Below are 18,783 nucleotides of genomic sequence, written 5' to 3' on the forward strand. Positions count from 1 at the left end.
GATATAAGTCGAAGACCTAGGGTTTGATCTTCAACTCAGGTAACTTGTCGACGAAGGTAACTTCGGTAACAAGGTTAAAGACGCGAATATTCTTCGCAGTGCTCGTTAAAGCTCTTAGGGGACGCGAATACTCTTCGCAGTGCTTATGAAAGCTCTTAAGAAAACTCAATATCTTATTCAAATTCAAGGTGCTTACAAAGGTCTAATTGCATCGCTATATATACTAGCGAAGAATAACCTAATCCCGAAGGGAAATAGAAAACTTAATAGCTATTAAAAAGGAAAAAAGCCAAAACATAGAAAAGGAAATTCCTAATATGAAAAGGAAGTTGTGATCACAAGGATCACAAGTTACGCTGCATCAAGAGACATCGAAGCAAATCTGTGTTCTTTGATGCAAGCAGGCTAGCTAAAAACCTGAGGCAGCTAGAAGCAAAGTATGGCAAAGACAAATGAGAGATACTGAACAAAGTGTGGGTGGAACTTCTCTGTTATGCAGTATGTCATTGTGATTCTACAGCTCCTATGGAGCTAGCAACTCCTAGAGGGTAATCAACTTCTTTTGGCTTCTAATGGCAAGTGATCAAAACACATTTTGCAGTGTATTATTCAATCTTGCACAGAAATGTTTGTTTGTTTTATGATGGAACCTTGTGATGTCTATTTGCACCCTTAATTTGCTCAACCATGAATTCTTTCTCCTGCTTTCTGCTCAGAACCATGAATTATTTTCTGCACAGAGATGAGGACAGTGTATATGCTTTTGTAATGGGGACGTTTATATGTCTACGGCACCATTGGCCAAGTATCTTTCATGCTCGCATATGTATGCTTTAAGGCCAGTATGGCCAATGGCGGAGCCAGCATCATCTCTCATAGGGGTTATTTATCAAAATAATTATGTAATATTACTAAAAAAGATTTAAGATGGGTCAAAGTAAAGGTTCGAACTTGTGTCTGGGGGTCAAGCTAATGGATCTTAACCAAATGTTCCAGTCAAAATCAATTGTACATATGCTAAACCATTTATTTGTAGAAGTCATGTGGGTCAACTGACCCCCTCCCCACCACATGGCTCCGCCACTGTATGGCTGAGTCTAGATTATACATATTAGCCGATGGAACCTGCAAAATGAAGAGTGATGTTCCAATGCAGTGGATGTAAAGTTCGTTAGAATCAGGTTTATTATGGACTTCCAACGTAAAACCATGATAAGTGATTGGTCATAACCTTTTATATACTACGTAAGGCTCCCTTGAATTTCCTATGTGAGATATTTATCTTTAATACCCCTCTTCGAGATGGCTCTTATCGGTCGGAAATCTCAGAACTTTAGGATATTTATATTCGGTGGAACGAGTTTAAATGACCTTTATACCCGGTCGGAAGGGTTAAGTACGACTTTTATACCCGGTCGGAAGGATTATATGAATTAGGGGTTTAGAGTATTTAGGACATGGGCTCTAATACCATGTTAGAATCTAGTTTATTGTGGGCTTCCAACTAAAAACAAATCGGTGATAAGTGGATTAGTCATAACCCTTTATATATTATTTAAGGTCCATTTGAATTTTCGAGAAAACTCTTGGAAAAGAAAAGAGAGAAGAAAAAAAAAATGCTAGAAAAAGAAAAGAACTAACAACCCCGAGATATTTATCCTTAATAAAGTTGTAAACATAGAAATAAGAGAATCTATGAAAGAGAAGAAGAGTGTCTGTTTATAAGAAAGAGAATAATTTTCCCCGGTGTCGAAACCAACACAATCCTTCACAGAAACAACATGCACAATGAAATCCGGTGGTATGTACTAACTCACTATAATCAATGTTATATGAATTAGTGTTCCAACGATATTATAACTAAATTTAAATTGGCTATAATAACTAAACTCAGGGAGAGAGGAGCAAGTGGGTCAGTGGTCGCACCACCTCTGCTGCCATCTCACCAAGCGGGTTTCGAACCCGGCAACTGCCTCTATTAAGAGGAACTACTAGGCCATTGTGCCACAGAGCAAAAAAAAAAACTAAACTCAGTTTGACTATGTTACCCATGATTTTGCCACGTTCTAATTCGTGACTACCTTGTCACGAAAAATTTGTGGCAAATTCGTGAAACATTGCTAAAATTGTGGCTATGTAAATCTAAGTTTTTTATTTAGTGACAGTTTCATGATTTTTTTAGCCACAAATTAGATACGAATAGACATGTTTTGTATTCCGTGACTTTTCCGTAGCTAATTCGAAAGTAGCCATTTCATAGCTCTAGCTAATTGTTCTACTAGTGTGGATAACAAACTCGGTTTTGTTTGGTGGTGTTTTCATCTTTTACTTGGAAATGGGAAAGCATATTTATAGCCAAATCGGGAAGGACCAGGTCCTCTCCCCTTTGTATGTGGAGTTTAATAACTTGCTTTGGGAAATGAAAAACGCTTTGCAAATGGGATTCTAATCTACGTCTTTTGCATCCCACTGCCTACAGGTGGTTAAGTTGATCAGTGATAAAGAAGATTGGCCTTATATGGTCTCAAAATGGAAGAACTTTTTTTTGTTAGCTACGAAGTGTTTGCGGCTTCGGCCAAAATAATTTTCCCAGTCCATGGAAATTGCTCTTTTTTTATACCTAGACATGGTATGAACCCCTTTCCAACTGTGTTTCAGACCCGTAGCTCAACATCACCAATGTTTGCGCTTAAATCAACTGAGCTACCACGTGTTGTGGTAAATGAAAGAAATTTACTCATATAGTTTCGTCTTTTACTGTTTTCCCCTTTCTTTCATCGCACAAAAGCTTAATGTATGCATGGATTTTCTTTCCAAGGTTACACACAAAACCAAAAATAGGCTACTTCCTACGTCAACATAACCCAACGGTCCCAATCTATACATAAACATGTCACTTGTGCGAAAACATATACCAACTAGTAGAAATTTTAATTTTCCATACATGAACTTTCAAATTTTGGTTTTAACATATATTGACCTAATTTTCGCTAGTCAAACGTTACAAAAAATATATTTTTGTTACCCGTTAACAGGAAATTGGCTAATTCCTACATCAACAGGGGCCAACGGTTCCGATCAATACATAAACACATCACATGTCCGAAAACATACATCAACCAATACAAGATTCAAATTCAATACACGAACTTTCAAAATTTTTTTTTTTAATACACATTGATATAATTTCTGTTAGTCAAGCTTTATGGAAGATAAACTGTATGTTACGTGTTCATTAGATGAGGTTTTTTTGTATTACAGTCAATGATAATTAAACCGTATTACGTGATAATTTAGTGAGAAAAGTAAATAATTTAGGCCAAATGTTTTTTTTGTTTTCGTGTAATTCACTTGCTAGATTTTTTCTTGAACTTTTTGTTCTTGACTTCTTCGACAAAAACCCTAACACAGAAAAGGCAAAGCTAACGAAAAATTCGAGTTTTTGTCTTTTTGTGTTAGAATTTTGTAGAAGAAGTCAAATAACAAAAAATTCAAGAGAAAAGATAACAACTGAATTCCACGAGAACAAAATCTTTTGGTTTAAATGATACATATTTTTAAAGTCAATTACCATGTAATACGGTTTAAATACCACATAATACAATAAAAACCTTACCTAATCAACACATAACAGACTGTTTATCTTCTGTAATGTTTGACTACCGAAAATTAGGTCAATGTGTTTTAAAACCAGATTTCGAAAGTTCATATATTGAATTTGAATTTTGTATTAGTTGATGTATGTTTTCGCACATGTGATGTGTTTATGTATTGATCGAAACCGTTGGCCTTTTTGATGTAGGAATTGGCCAATTAATTTCCTATTAACGGTTAATACAATTTATTTTCCGTAACGTTTTGACTAACGGAAATGTCAATGTATGTTAAAACCAAATTCTGAAAGTTCATGTATAAAAATTAAATTTTGTACTAGTTGATGTATGTTTTGGCCTATGTGACGTGTTTATGTATTGATTGGGACCGTTGGGTTCTGTTGACGCATGAATTAGCCAATTTCCCCACACAAAACTCTGTTTTATCCCATTTAAATCTTCGATTCCGGTTTGGCTAGCTCTAGAGGCTAACCTGTCTGAATCAAGCTAATAATATATGTAGTTGCTGTTTAAAAAGAAGACACAAAACATGACCTGGGAATAACAGAAAAATCTTTTATACCAGCAAACCGGGACTCAAACTTATCAGGTATATATGGACAGATCTTAGTCAACTTTAAACAACGTGTCTACACCAAATCATGTATATATGTCAGACTCAGTCTAATCCTATATAATAAACCGAACATAAAACAGGGTTCATATACACCGAACTCACAGCGTATCCAGATCCGTTTTCCCGCCTTACAGTAAATCTTAGAGAATTGTTTGGTGGGAGGTGCACTAGATTTTGTGTTTGAGTCGAGGCATTAATATGCCTTGCCATAAACTAATGACTAGTGGTCTAGAGTCTCTAGACCCCATATTGTTTTCGACTCACATGAAAGTTTCGAACACACATGGTCACATGTGGGCAGGATGACATGGAGGATATTGACCATTGAGCCATTCCATTCCCTCCTATTTAAAATCAATTTTCAATTACAGTTTGGAAGATATTATAGACGGAGTATGAATTTTCTTGGTGAATGTTGATTTTTGCTTTTGTCTTCAAGCTTTTAAAACAAGAAAGCTTGTAAAGATGTCAGAAGAAATTGTGTGGTCATTTCTAAAGAAAAGTACAAAAAATAAGTTAATAATTGTACTTAATGATCCATCAATGAAAAATCAAGAAAACAAAAAGTACAGTAAAATACGAAGTTGGGTAGTTGCATTTCAATTTAAACTCCATGAAAATGGTCCAATTTCTAACATAACTATCTTTTCCATTTCTAGTTACTCTCGTCAATGTCATAAATAGTCCAGTAGTTCCATATTCAGCTAACAAAGCTTAAGAAGAAGAGCTTCAAAAAGAAGCACTCAATACACTACAATCAGAGCTCAAGAGAGAGAGAGATAGAAAGAGAGAAATGATGTGTAGCTTGAAAATGGTCTCTCCACGGCCTCCAACGACTCAATTCGGGCTGCAGCGGCAGATAACAACGAATGGAGATGGGTTCCCAACATTTCTTCCGAAGGAGGTAAAAGACATAAAAGATCCATTCGCAAGAGCTCTGGCTCAAAAGATTGTACGGATTCCAGTTCCTCTTCAGGTTTCTCCATCTTCTCTCTCGATTTTAGTTCCTTAGTTTCTCGACTTTTGGGAAATCAAATAAAAATGTGATTGCAGATGGAAAACTTTAGAGGCTGTGTAATGAGTAGCTGTATCAAACCAACTGTTCAATTACCGGACAAAAGTCCTGTCGTTCTTCTTCATTGTTTTGACAGGTTCGTTTGCCAACAAGACAAAGACAATTCCATGAGCTCACTTACTGAGATTTTTTTTTTTGACTTAGTTCGTGCCTTGAATGGAGACGTGCGCATCCTCTGCTTGAGGAAGCTTGTCTTGAGACTTGGGCTATTGATGTTCTTGGTTGGGGCTTCTCCGATCTACGTAAGATTTGCACACAACTTACTTTTACGTAAATTAAATTATATTCTTGAGAAATCGTTTTTAGAGTATATGAATTTGTGATTACTATAAAAAAAAAAAAATTGTGATCACTTCTTTTACAATTTAAGGAACTCACTATTTATTCTGTTTTCAATTTTAAAAACTCACTATTTATATTCGTTTTACAGTTCCAAGAACTCAGTAACATATGTCCAAAATTACTCACTGCTATTTATATTTTATTTTCAAATTCAAGAGCTCACTTATTTAATGAATATTCTAGAGAAACTTCCACCATGTGATGCAGCATCCAAGCGACATCATCTATTCGAGGTCAGTACTCACTATACATTATAAGAAAAAAAAGGAATATCGACTGTTTACTAGTGTACTGCCGACAAATACAATTATGTGGTTATATATACGATATTGAGTTTTCCTCTTGGTTAACCTGTGGTCTTTGATTTGAATTTCAGCTTTGGAAAACATATATCAAACGACCAATGATTTTAGTTGGACCAAGCTTAGGAGCAACTGTAGCTGTTGATTTCACTGCTACTTACCCTGAAGCTGTAAATTACTATTTCCGTTAAACCAATTTTTATACATTTCTCAGTCACAATATCCTCTTCTTTTCGACCAAAAAAACATCCTCTTCTTTATAACTTTCAGGTTGATAAACTGGTTCTCATTAATGCGAATGCGTATTCAGAAGGAACCGGTGCTCTTAAAGATTTACCAAAATCAATTGCTTACGCTGGGGTTTGTCTGAAAAAACTCTTGTTATACTCAATAGTTTACTGACAAGGACCACAAGGTTGATCATCAATATAACTTAATGAAACATTGATCTTGATTCCCAGATTTATAAGAGTTAAAATATATATACATTATATAGCATCTAAATTGTTCAAATACTAAATCATAATATTATTTTTCTATAATTCCCATAATCTCAAGACTACTACTGTTTGTAAAGTATTTTAATAAATTTCACACTATTGTTTTAGGTTAAGTTGTTGAAGTCATTTCCTCTTCGCCTTTTGGCCAACGTGTTAGCCTTTTCATCTCCCTTGTCAGAGAATATAGATTGGACTAATGTAAGATCAAGTGTCCATTTATTTTTTATTATTCCACACGTCAAATTGATCGTTAAAAAAATTGATTGTTTGAAAATAAATGTTTTTTTTTGCTTAGATTGGCCGGTTACATTGTCAAATGCCGTGGTGGGAAGATGCGATGGTCAACTTTATGATTAGCGGAGGCTACAATGTTGCTTCACATATCAAACTCGTAATGAAAATACTTCACTTAGCTATTCAATCACAACGAAGAACTGTTTAATCTAAATTTTCCTAGTTTGTTTAAAAATCTTTTGGCTGTAATAACACAGATCAACCACAAGACGCTCGTTATATGCAGTGAGAATGATCAGATTGTTAGCAACCAGCTTTCAGTTGTAAGTTTCGTTAATCTCAAACATTGAATAGTTTGGTCCGGACCGAATCGCGAAATTTTGAAGTTTTAACCGGCTAGATCGGTGCGGGGTTTGAAATACTGATTTTAACTGTCATGAAACAAAATACAGAAATTGTTGTGTGAGCTACAAAATGCGGTTTTCCGGGAAGTACCAGATTCCGGTCATCTTCCACATGTTGAGAACCCTAAACAGTTTGTGAAGCTGATATCGGATTTCGCCAGTGGAAAGCTTAATTGATTCTAATCAAGTGGCTACAAAGAGGGAGTTGTCACCTTATATACTATGAAATAAATACAAATAGATTAGTCTAGCTTGGGCTTGGGATGGCTATAGAAACATCTCTGTTATTATTTTCGTAAGCTAATTAAGAGAATATTCAATATTGGTTTTTACAAGATCGTAAGAGGATATAAAAAAACCTTAAAGCCTTCATTGTTTTATACTATGAAATACTCCAAGATCGTAAGAGTATCTAAAATCTATACTATTAAAATAGAAATACAAATAATAAATATCCTTTAGAATTATAACTTATTTACACCTTTATGCCAATGAAGTAATTAATAAACCTAATTTTAAGTTTTTATTGTCTTTTCCTTATATACTAAGTAGTAATTCGCGCCTTGCGCGGAATGAGATTATTAATTTCGTTATTTTTAAGATATTAAAACACTAGTTATGTTTACTTTGGATATCAGTTCGGTTTTGGGTTGTTTTCCAGGTTTTAATATCCTATTATATAACTACATTTTAAAACCATATTTATTTTTGTGTGCTCGGTTAAAATGGTTGAGATTTTTTGTTTTTTTTTTTGGTTATAGATGAAAGGCTATTAGTATTTGTTTGGGTTCGTGTTATATGAATTTTAGACAATCTTGATGTCAACCAATCTTTTTTTTTATTATAATTTCTAAACAAATTCATAATAAAATCAAATCTAGATCATTGTCGAAGAAAACAAAAGAAAATTATAAAGACAAATAATTTCATTCTAATTTGGTTGATGGTGAAATAAAGATTTAAAAATAAAAATATTATATATTATGTCTGAATTAAAATCCTCACTTGCGATGAATATTTCATTATGCCACAAGCAGCAGATTGCTGCTTCCACAAACGTATGATCTTCACCCTAATATTCCACATAGACTTGAATTGTTTCAAATCAGACACAACAGTTATCACAACCATTTTAGAAGAACGAGTCAAGTTTGCTTAGGTCTCGCGTTTATGTTATAACTAAAAAGAATAGGAGAAGTGAGTCTTATATAGGTCTAATAAACTTAATTCAAGTCACGTCGTATCTCTGAAAAATATGAATTAAATGTCATATATTTGTACCTTGCTCATCACACTTCGATATATACATATTGCCATAAACCGTAGATATGAAATATATGCAAATCCCCTGTCGTTAATCAACCTTGCCAATCACTCAATGTAGCAAGATATTGTCCTAACACACACGCAGCGGTTCCTTCGGTATTACAAACACCAATTTTTTATTTCGGTTTAATATTCTTAACCATAATAATATAAATTTCGTGTACGACAATTGATCCTTTTCAATCTCTTAAATACAAAATCTTGCATGCATGAATAATCAGCCTCACAGAACGAACTCCAAAATGTAGAACATCAATAAAATCTTGCACGTAGGATCATAAGCTATGATTGAAACAAAAGTTGTGCCCTGTTTCGAGAACTTGATTTCTTAGCTGACAAAATCTTGCACGTAGGATCATAAGCTATGACTGAAATAAAAGTTGTGCCCTGTGTCGAGAACCTGATTTCTTAGCTGACAAAATCTTGCACGTAGGATCATAAGCTATAATATCAACAAAATCTCATCCCACATAGTTTTCGAGAACTTGATTTCTTAGCTGCTTTTAGTTACTAATTAGCAGACCTTCTAAGTTTTTTTGGCAGTTGAGTGCTTCGCAACACTCCATATCTAGAAAGTGGTCTTTGAATAGCATGGACAAACTGCACGTGAAGCGATTCTGCCGATATAAGCTTTTCCTCAGTTTGAAGCTCTACTCTCTTCCATTCGAAGACAACTTCAAAGCTTCAGACTCTAGAGCATTGCTTTCATTCATAGTGAAGGGATCCGCTGCGTTGTTGCGATCTCTCTCAGCGTTACTTGTGACCAACATTATCAGTCTTATATAACGCGTGCTGGCCAGTCGTGCTTGAACCAATTAATCCACAAAGAAGCATCTATAGCCGTTGCACCAGACTGAACTCATAAAAGCCTTTCAAAGTAGCAGGCTCTCTTGAATGGTAATGGCCTCTGTTTTGTTTTGGATAAAGCACTCTTGTTGAGCTCTTTATATATGTTGCTGGGTTTTTTTTTTGTTTCAGCCCTTTTTAAGACTCACTTTCTATCCTCTCTCGTACCTTTGGTCGAGATTGAGATATCTTATTTACAAAAATGAATTTATAAAGTTTTTAAAAAATTATTTCAATTTTCAGCAATCGGATATGCGACTTGATATGAGCAAAATGAGCTTCTCATCATGTCCATCGGCATGAGCTAAATGATAAAACGTGGTTGTGTTTAATTGTAAGAAAAATAGGAAATATTATTGTGAGAAACTCTATTAAGGCGACACGTCAGCTTCCGTATTTTTAAAAGCTTCTGTATTTTCAAAGTAATGTGACGATGTCACGTGTCCAATGTAGTGTGAAAGCATTAAATGACAATGCTTCTTTTTAATATATATGAGACATATACTGTTAAAATAGATATACAAATAAAAATTATCCCTTAGAATTACAACTTATTACACTCTTATGCCACTAAAATAATTAATAAACTTAATTTTAAGTTTTTATTGTCTTTTCATTATTTAATTCAAATAAAAAATAATACTTCCTATAATATAGCTTAGTAAACCACAATATTATATGGATTAAAGTAAAGAGAATATTTGTAAATTTGAAGCAAACTGTTTTGGAAAAACAAGATTTCGGTTTGATTGCCTTATTTGTAGGCAACCATTTTAATTATAACGTATTAAATTTTCTGATAGTATTTTGGATACTCATAATGTTCTTTAGTCCCACAAAATATTTATAAAATCTATAAAATTTCCAAAATATGTAGTTAGAGATGTCAAACAGGATTCCGTCCCGTACGGCGGTTTAGTCGTCGAGTGGGTCACAGCGGGCCTGTCCCGCGCGGGGTGCGGTATTCAAATTGCCGGCCCAAACCCGTACCGCAGAATATATAGGTCTTTGCGGGCCGTCCCGCGGGACGCCTCCTTATCAAACCACCTGCTACATCTTCTTTCATGAATGTTCAAGTAGAAGAGTTATGTAAGAGAGTTGAAGAGAGCTCATTAAGTTTCACTAAAACCTTATCAAAATCAATGCCACAAAGCTCCGTTTGTGCTTGCGTTTTTGAGTTAAAAGCCTTCTATTGTTATCAGCATAAGCTTTTGTTAAGTTTGAATCTGATTGAGTTGTTGTTTTTGTAATATTTTGGCTCAAGTGTTATATGTCTTCATCAAACTATCTCTCTTTTTAATTATTTGGATTGCAAAAAAAATTGTGAATCACTTTGCTAAATTATACAAATGACGTGATATACAACTAACTTTTCTCCTAAACAACACCATTGTAACCATTTTTTTTAATTTAAGAAAAACACCACTTCACAGTACTGAAAACAAAACCAATCAACATAAACAAGAAATATCACATTGTAATAAAACAATTCATAGTTGTGTATAATAAAAAGAGAAAACCAAATCAAAACACCATAAGAACTCGAATCGTCATCGCTGGAGCTGGAGTCGTCATCGCCGGAGCTCGAATCATCATCACCGGAACTCGAATCATCATCGTCGGAACTCCTTATGTTTTCTGGGGGAAAAGTCACAAGAATCGCTTTTTTCTCACTTTCTTTCTCGTTTTTTCAGGTAAAATAAGAAATGAAGAAAAAAATGCGGGTCCATGTAATCCCGCATGACCCGTTTCGACTCATCCCGCAAAAAGCCCAGTCCCGCAAAGACCCGTCCCGCGAGGCCCGCAAATTTGCGGACCTAGAAAGCCTCGTCCCAATACCGTCCCGCGACAGTCCTTTACGGGCCAGACCCGCGGTCCAGATCCATAATTGCCATCTCTATATGTAGTCGCCAGTTTGCCTTAATTTTAGATACTACGCAAACTGAAAAGATTTCAATTTTTCAATTCATGTTCGTTTTATTAACTAATCATATATTACTCTGTTTAATCTAGAATATAATTGCAAAAACTCATTTATTATCAAAACAAAAATGTGTATTCATTTATTATCAAAACAAAAACGTGCATTAAAATCTATACTATTAAAACATAACTTATCAGCTATCATCTCATGTGTGATTCTTTTCACTTAGACCACCCCTTAGAAATTGCTTGATTCATTTTGGACTTTTTTTTTTCAAATATGACTCAAAACAAAAAGTTAAACACAAAACTAACCCATGATTTTTTAAAAACTTTCATTTGCTATATTCACCCAGAAGTTCGGATTATTCACGAAAATGCCATTATCATTTTTTTGAAATTGAGTGTTTTACTCTATCATCCTCATCTTCTTCAAGTATTTACAATAAGGACATTGTTATCAATACACCAACCCACCATGAACAACCAATTTGAAGTTCTTAATGCACCAAAGTTTCGATTTTTACTCTACATATCTCATTACTTATGCACACAAACTACACCTCTTTCACTTTGTCTATATATTCATTAAAAAATACCCAAGATTTTGATTCTAAACTTTGTAAGGTTCAAACTCATGATTCTTGGTCATTAACAAGTGGGCATGTTTCGTGCTAAAGTTTTTTGTAATAGGAGAAGCTAATCAAGTTATCTCACTGGTTGAAAGTATGAAACTGACTTTTTTCAGATCTGTTCGTGAGAAGACTTCCGTGTAAGTCTTCTTGTCGTAGAAGACTTCTGGAAGTCTTCTTTTCAATACAAAGGTTAGTTTTGCAATTGACTTTACGTGTGTTTTAAGAGACGACTTCTATGGAATTCTTCCAATTTTCTTTGTTAACAAATTTTTTTTTTGAAAATACTAGAGAAGACTTCCTAGTAAGTCGTCTAAGATACACAAGTTATTTTTTCAGTTGACCGGATTGTGTCAAAAGTTTGACTTTTTCCAGATGACTTACACGGAAGTCTTATGGCAGAAGACTTTCCTATAAGTCTTTCGAACTCTCGGTGAAAGTCTTCTCATTATCAGTGAAAGTCGTCTCGGATTACTTTTGCAATTGGAAAATAAAACTTAAATATTTAATTTTCTGCTGGAAGACTTACATGCAAGTCGTCTAATTAAAATTAAATATTTAAGTTTTATTTTTCATTTGCAAAAGTAACCTGAGACGACTTACATGAAAGTCGTCTACTTAAATGTAATATTTAAGTTTTATTTTTCTGGTGGAAGATTTCCATGTAAGTTTTCTAGTAAATGTCAAATTTTTGACACAGTTCGGTCATTTGCAAAACTAACATGTTTATCATAGAAGATTTATCGGTAAGTCTTCCAAAGACTTCCAAAGAAGTGTGCTGTAGAGTAGACTAGTTAAGTAACTTTAAGATATTTTTTTAACTTTCAAAAGTGTTAAGTAACTTCAAGATTATCAAGTTATATGGTTTAATATGTCTTCTTAGATTATAAGATATACTTTTTAATTTTCATGAGATTTAAAATTTCAATTTTCACTTAAAATTTATGTTTCCAGCCTAAATTTTAATTTCCCACTTATATTTTATTTTTCCACTTAAAATCTAAGTCTTCTGGGAAGACTTCCCGGAAAACTTCCGAAAACTTCCCAAAAGACTTCTAGTAAAAGTTTTATATGTTTGAATTTATGTAATGTTTGATAATTTGTGAATTTAACTAAGTTTTCTTAAAAGTCTTCTCCCTTAGTTTTAGTGAATTTGATTAAATTTTTGTGTTATTTTGTTTTGCTATTGAAGTTGTATCAATAACTTCAATAAATTCAAGTATTTTTGGCAAGATAATATTGTAAACATGAACATATTTACTAAAAATTTCAATAATATCTTTTCAAATTTACAAAAGAATTCACAACTAAGAGAGTACACACATAAATCACAAAACATGCCATAAATAAAACTATTACACATGGAGTTAGAGATTATTTCTCCACAAATATAAGCTTGGACTCCACTTGACATGGGAGAAGACTCCGTCAAAAGACTTCTAGAAAGTATTCTAGAGAATTATGTTTTAGAAGACTTCTCGAAAGTTTTCTAGGGCATTATATTTTAGAAGACTTTCGAGAAGACTTCCAAAATCTGACTCAGATCTGAAAAACCTGCATATCCAATAACGTTGAAATGGCTTCAAAACAGAGAAAAATGAGTGGAAAATTAGATAGATCTATCTTTATAGAACACAAAAATAGATATCCAACATTTATAGATCTACCTTTAAAAGAGTGAAAGATGCAAACCATGTAATAAAAAATCTGCAAGACGGAGATAAATTAGTGAGAAAGACATAAGACAAAAAAATGAAAAATTGATATAAAATTTGGTGTTTCCAAATTCAAAGAGATTAGAGAGAGGTTAGAGTCATGAGAGAAGACTTCGTCAGAAGACTTTCAAAAAGTCTTCCATGAAGTCAGAAGACTTCTGGTGCATTATATTTTAGAATACTTTTGAGAGACTTCCGAGAAGTCATCTAGATCTGAAAAACCTTCATATCCAAACCAAGATGAAAAACCTGCATATCCAAAAACGTTTTAATGGCTTCAAAATAGAGAAAATGAGTGGAAGATTATATAGATTTACCTTTATAAAACACACTAAAATAGATATACAAAATTTATAAATTTACATTTAATTGAGAGGAATATGAGAATCATATGATAAAAGTTCTCCAAAAACAAGATAAATTAATGAGAAAGACATAAGACAAAAATGAAAAATTGATAAAAAAAAGTTTGATGTTTTTAAGTTCAAAGATATTAGAAAGAGGCTGGAAAGTGTTAGTTTGAGAAAAAACAAGAGTTTTATGCAAAAAGAAGTTACCAAATGGAAAAAAAAAAAATCAAACATGGAGATTTACCAAAACACTCAGATCTGGGAAGTCTTCTCAGAAGTCTTCCAGAGTCTTACCCAGAGCTGAAAAACCTGCATATCTAAACTCAGATCTGAAAAATATGCATATCCAAAAACGTTCAAATGAGTTTAAAAATAGAAAATGAGTGGAAGGTTAAATATATCGACCTTTCTTGAACAAAAAAAATAGATATCAAAAATTTATAGATTTACCTTTAAAGGAATGGAAGATGAGAACCATGTGATAAAAAATCTGCAAAAACAAGATAAATTAGAGAGATGAGACAAAAAAAAATGAAAAATTCATTTAAAGTTTGATTTTTTCAAGTTCAAAAATATTAGAAAAAGGTTGGAGAGTTTTAGTGAGAATCATTACATTTTTGTTGCAGCCATTTGAGATGAAAAGAGAAAATGTGTACATTTTCTTTATATATGGAGACAAAAAAATTATATTTAGGTTAAATATTTTTGATTCAGAAGACTTTCATGGAAGTCTTCTATTAGACGACTTCCTGGAAGTCTTTTACCTCTAAATTTACTACACGCCCTTCTGAGTCTTCTAGACCCTAAATTTATACCATAAACTTATATAACTAACTAACACTTCACTAAACTTAAAATAAACTTTGAAATTGTTTAATATACACAAAACTAAACACATATAGGTCAAATTTTAATTTTTCAAAAAAATGTTAAGCTTCCAAAATCTAACCCTAAAAATTCAAACAATACTACAACATATGTTACCAAACTCAAAACAAAATAATACTAAGACTCACTATATTCACTCATCTCTGTTGAAAACTTTTCAATTTTATATCTTAATTTATATCATTTATAAATGTTTATATTACACGATTTCAATTTTTTCCCCATCAAAATATATTTAATAAAATTTATAAATTATTTTAAAATCTACAATATGAGAAGACTTCCTGGAAATCTTCTCCCAGAAGACTTACAAAGCCCAAGAAGACTTCCAGGGATTATATTCGTAAAAGTACATTCTGTTTTTTTGTTTGGTCATAAAAGGCTACTTGTAATTTCACTAGTTTTTGAGTTAGTTTTGCATTTGATTCAAATTGGGGTATACTTTTGTGTTTAAAATCAAGTTATCGGTCATATTTGTCAATTTCCCCATTAATTTTTGTATAAATATGTGAATTATTTAAATTATTATAAAGAAAACATCAAATAAATATTTCCATATTTTCTCTGAAATTGTTTATTTTCATGTCTTTTTATATACAATATAAAATATATATATTTCATTTTCATCAAAATACCTTTTAGATATTAAATTGATTTTGAATTTATGTAAAATATAAATGTATATTTCATTTTCACTTTAACATACCTTTTAAATATTAAATTAAATTCGTTTTTATTTAAAATATAAATGTGTATTTCATTTTATGTATATTTCATTTTATCTAAAACATGAATAATAAATTTAATTAACTATAAAATTATTGTGTTTTAAAATATTATATTAAAAGATTAGTAATTTGGTAACTATTTATGTGTATAAAAATAAAAATAATCACCTGCATGGTTGTGCGGATCTAAATCTAGTTACTATTATTTTATTTTCAACCATTGTAATAGTATTATTTTTATTAGCTATTAACACATAAAATGGAAAGTCAATGTTCCATTTATTACCCTAATTAAGTTTATGTATATTTCATTTTATCTAAAACATGAATAATAAATTTAATTAAATATAAAATTGTTGTGTTTTAAAATGTTATATTAAAAGATAGTAATTTGGTAGATATTTATGTGTACAAAAATAAAAAAAAAAATCATCCGCATGGTTGTGCGGATCCAAATCTAGTTACTATTATTTTTTTTCAACGATTGTAATAGTATTATTTTTATTAGCTATTAACGCATAAAATGGAAAGTCGATGTTCCATTTATTACCCTAATTAAGTTAACTCCCTTCGTTTTAATAGATAAAGTTTTAGGATTGTGCAGATAGATTAAGAAAACATTAATATTTATAACCGGGCCTCGTGGTCTGGTGGTAAAGGAACCTCGGCTGAGGTGCCCGCCATCACGACTTCGAGCCCCGGCCACAGTGGATTTAACATCCCTTCTGTTGGGGCGTTGGACCCCCTACGGAGAATAGTTGGGAATGCGGCTGCCCAGATACCAGAGTTACCAAAAAAAAAAAAACATTAATATTTATATACCAGTAAATCTGAATTTCAATTTTCAGAGAAAGAGTGAAATTATGCATATTAGTGGAGAAAATGCTTACCGGCAAACGTGGATCTCATAGAACGGCTATGGATGATGCAGTCATGGGTGGATTCTCATAAGACATGTAAAATTGTCAGTTGTACAATCTATCTATATCTATCTATTATTATAAAACAGTGCTCCACTCTCTCCTTAGGGCGCCACATAGGATGACACGTTAAAAAGTCGTGCATTGAGAGCATGACACGTGTCCCAGACATCCAAACACACCGTTTCATTTAAAATTCACTGATGGGCTTTGATCTTTTCCTGTGTATCACGTGTTTGGGCTCTAGAATTGGGTGTTTTCGCGGTCCGAGTTGATGGAATCATGCGCAGCCCTATTCTAAAGAATCGAGGAGATGAAGATCGTCTCTCCCCTTTGTTCGACGGCGGTGAAGCCTGAGATTCTTCTCACTTTCTGAAACTGTCTTCGTGTTTTCCATGGACGCAAAACATGGGATCTTTCAAAGGCTCCAGCTTCACTTATCTCATCGTCTTTCAGACGCTATTATATCGGTGATTGCGACTATAGAGATTTTTTCCGGTGGATTGGTTTTGGTCACCGACGGATCTGAATATCTGATAAAGCTTACTGCTACGTGGGGAGTCCAGTTTCACATCAATGGGTTAAAATCCCTCCACCTCCCTCTGATCTAAAGGTGATTCTACCGTATTTGGTTTAATGACTCGCTTGGACGAGGACAGTGTCGTTTTGAGCTTTAAAGTGATTAGGATAGCTTCTTCGAGTTGATTCACACGCCCGCGATTAGCTATCTAAAACGAGTAAGATCCATACATCATCATCCTTTGAGTAACTCTCTCTTCTATGGTTAGTTATTTGGTTGATTCTTTGTTGTTTCATGCAGTTTAACAGGGATGGAGTTCTGATTTTAAGGAGATTAGATTCAAGATTATCTAAAGACTTACCCTCTGATCTCCGGAAGCTCCGTTATAAGGTATGTTTTCTGACTCTTAAAGCAAAAACTGTTTGGTTTCTTTGTCTCCCCCTTGGTTAACAAAATGTGTGTTTAGGCAGCGTTTGAAGCACTGAATGAAGTTCTCGCCAAGGGTTATGGAGATAGGGAAGAAGCTTGCAGAAAGGATGAGGAGCAAAGGTCTTTACATTGCCCTTCATCTTCGACTTGCCAAGGGTTATGGAGATATGGAAGAAGCTTGCAGAAAGGATGTGGAGCTGCCTTACTGGTTTGAGCTAGAAGTATGATGAGATTGCAAGACTAGAAGGGATTAAGCGGCCTGAGCTCTTAACAGCCAAATCTAGCATGACACCTAATGAGAGGAAACTTGCAGGTCTCTGTCCGTTAAATGCCAAGGAAGTAACAAGGTTAGTGAGTGAGCTACTGTTTTTCTTTACAACAAATACGATATTACATTGCCCCATGAACTCAAACCTTTCGCAAAACGAGCTTCGATAATGGCAGCAATCCACTATATAGTATGCAAGGAGAGTGATGTGTTCATGGCATCTCATGGAGGAAACATGTGCTGCGCAATTCAGGTACACACACACACTCTTTTGGTGGTCAATTAAATGTCTGTGTTTACATATTCTCAAGCCTAAGGTGTTGAAAACTAATCTTTCACAGGGTCACAGAGCTTATGAAGGACATACGAAGCTTATAACACCAAACAAAAGGCAAATGCTCCCATACTTTTTGAACAAAACAATGACTGAGACAGAGTCTGAGAAGATGATGAAGAAATTACACAGACAATCTCTAGGACAGCCAGGAAAAAGGGTTAGCAAAAGCTGGAAGAGATGTTACAAAGTATCCTGTTCCTGAGTGTATGTGCATTAATAATCAAACCACTCACACTATTTAAACCTTTTTTTTTTGTTGTCGCACATACGATTATTATCTTAAATAAAAGGTAATAACATGTTCTTCTTACTACAGTTTCTATGCTTTATTTTGGAACTAATATCCTATCTTCTCATTCATTAATAAGAAGCATCAAAACCCAATAGATTGAACTGATTCACATAGAGGCAGAAAGAAACACACGAGATGATTCATATAAAACGCTTATTAATTCATAAAGCTCAAAGTCTTACAGAAAAGGAACTTTGCAGGGCACAAACTTAAACACTTATTTTCCACAGTGTATCAAACTGTCTGCGCCTAGGACCTGCAGGTAAAAAAGGATCAATGATCATCAAGCAGTGATCCACTATGAATTCCCCAAACGGTTGAGACTGTTTTTTCCACAATTGTTTACAAATATAGTGACAAAATAATATTTAATAATAAAAATTAATAAATTGTGCATATTTATTGAAAATATTTTGATTATATATTTACAATGAGTTGTAATCCAGAATTATAATTTAACTATAGTTAGATTTGTAATATATTGTTTTTTGTTTATAGTTTAACAAATAACATAGTACATAG

The 18,783-nt window shown here is 33.3% G+C and overlaps 1 protein-coding gene and 2 long non-coding RNA genes across 3 annotated transcripts; all 3 read left to right on the forward strand.

Annotated features, from left to right (window-relative positions):
• Window positions 1-4,860: 4,860 nt before the first annotated feature.
• LOC106340274 (putative 2-succinyl-6-hydroxy-2,4-cyclohexadiene-1-carboxylate synthase) lies at window positions 4,861-7,409 on the forward strand. Its single transcript, XM_013779152.1, has 10 exons — window positions 4,861-5,206; window positions 5,284-5,381; window positions 5,450-5,547; window positions 5,831-5,880; window positions 6,024-6,119; window positions 6,220-6,309; window positions 6,558-6,647; window positions 6,745-6,840; window positions 6,941-7,006; window positions 7,136-7,409. The coding sequence occupies exons 1-10, from the start codon at window positions 5,024-5,026 to the stop codon at window positions 7,262-7,264; spliced, it is 996 nt and encodes a 331-aa protein (XP_013634606.1). The 5' UTR covers window positions 4,861-5,023; the 3' UTR covers window positions 7,265-7,409.
• Window positions 7,410-16,711: 9,302 nt separating this feature from the next.
• Window positions 16,712-17,513, forward strand: LOC106339959. Its single transcript, XR_001269265.1, has 3 exons — window positions 16,712-17,152; window positions 17,236-17,325; window positions 17,402-17,513. It is a non-coding gene; the product is annotated as an uncharacterized LOC106339959 (long non-coding RNA).
• A 3-nt stretch (window positions 17,514-17,516) lies between these two features.
• On the forward strand, window positions 17,517-18,288 carry LOC106339958. Its single transcript, XR_001269264.1, has 3 exons — window positions 17,517-17,711; window positions 17,809-17,885; window positions 17,974-18,288. It is a non-coding gene; the product is annotated as an uncharacterized LOC106339958 (long non-coding RNA).
• The last annotated feature ends 495 nt before the right edge of the window (window positions 18,289-18,783 follow it).

The sequence above is a fragment of the Brassica oleracea genome, chromosome C4 (genome assembly GCF_000695525.1).
Source record: "Brassica oleracea var. oleracea cultivar TO1000 chromosome C4, BOL, whole genome shotgun sequence".
Lineage (NCBI taxonomy): Eukaryota > Viridiplantae > Streptophyta > Magnoliopsida > Brassicales > Brassicaceae > Brassica > Brassica oleracea.

Bases quoted from the DNA above. Each gene is read 5' to 3' on its own strand.
- LOC106340274 (XM_013779152.1), top strand. From the start codon at position 5,024: ATGATGTGTAGCTTGAAAATGGTCTCTCCACGGCCTCCAACGACTCAA. The intron at 5,548-5,830 runs GTAAGATTTGCA...TGAATATTCTAG, and splicing joins TTGGGGCTTCTCCGATCTAC to AGAAACTTCCACCATGTGAT. The intron at 5,881-6,023 runs GTCAGTACTCAC...TTTGAATTTCAG, and splicing joins AGCGACATCATCTATTCGAG to CTTTGGAAAACATATATCAA.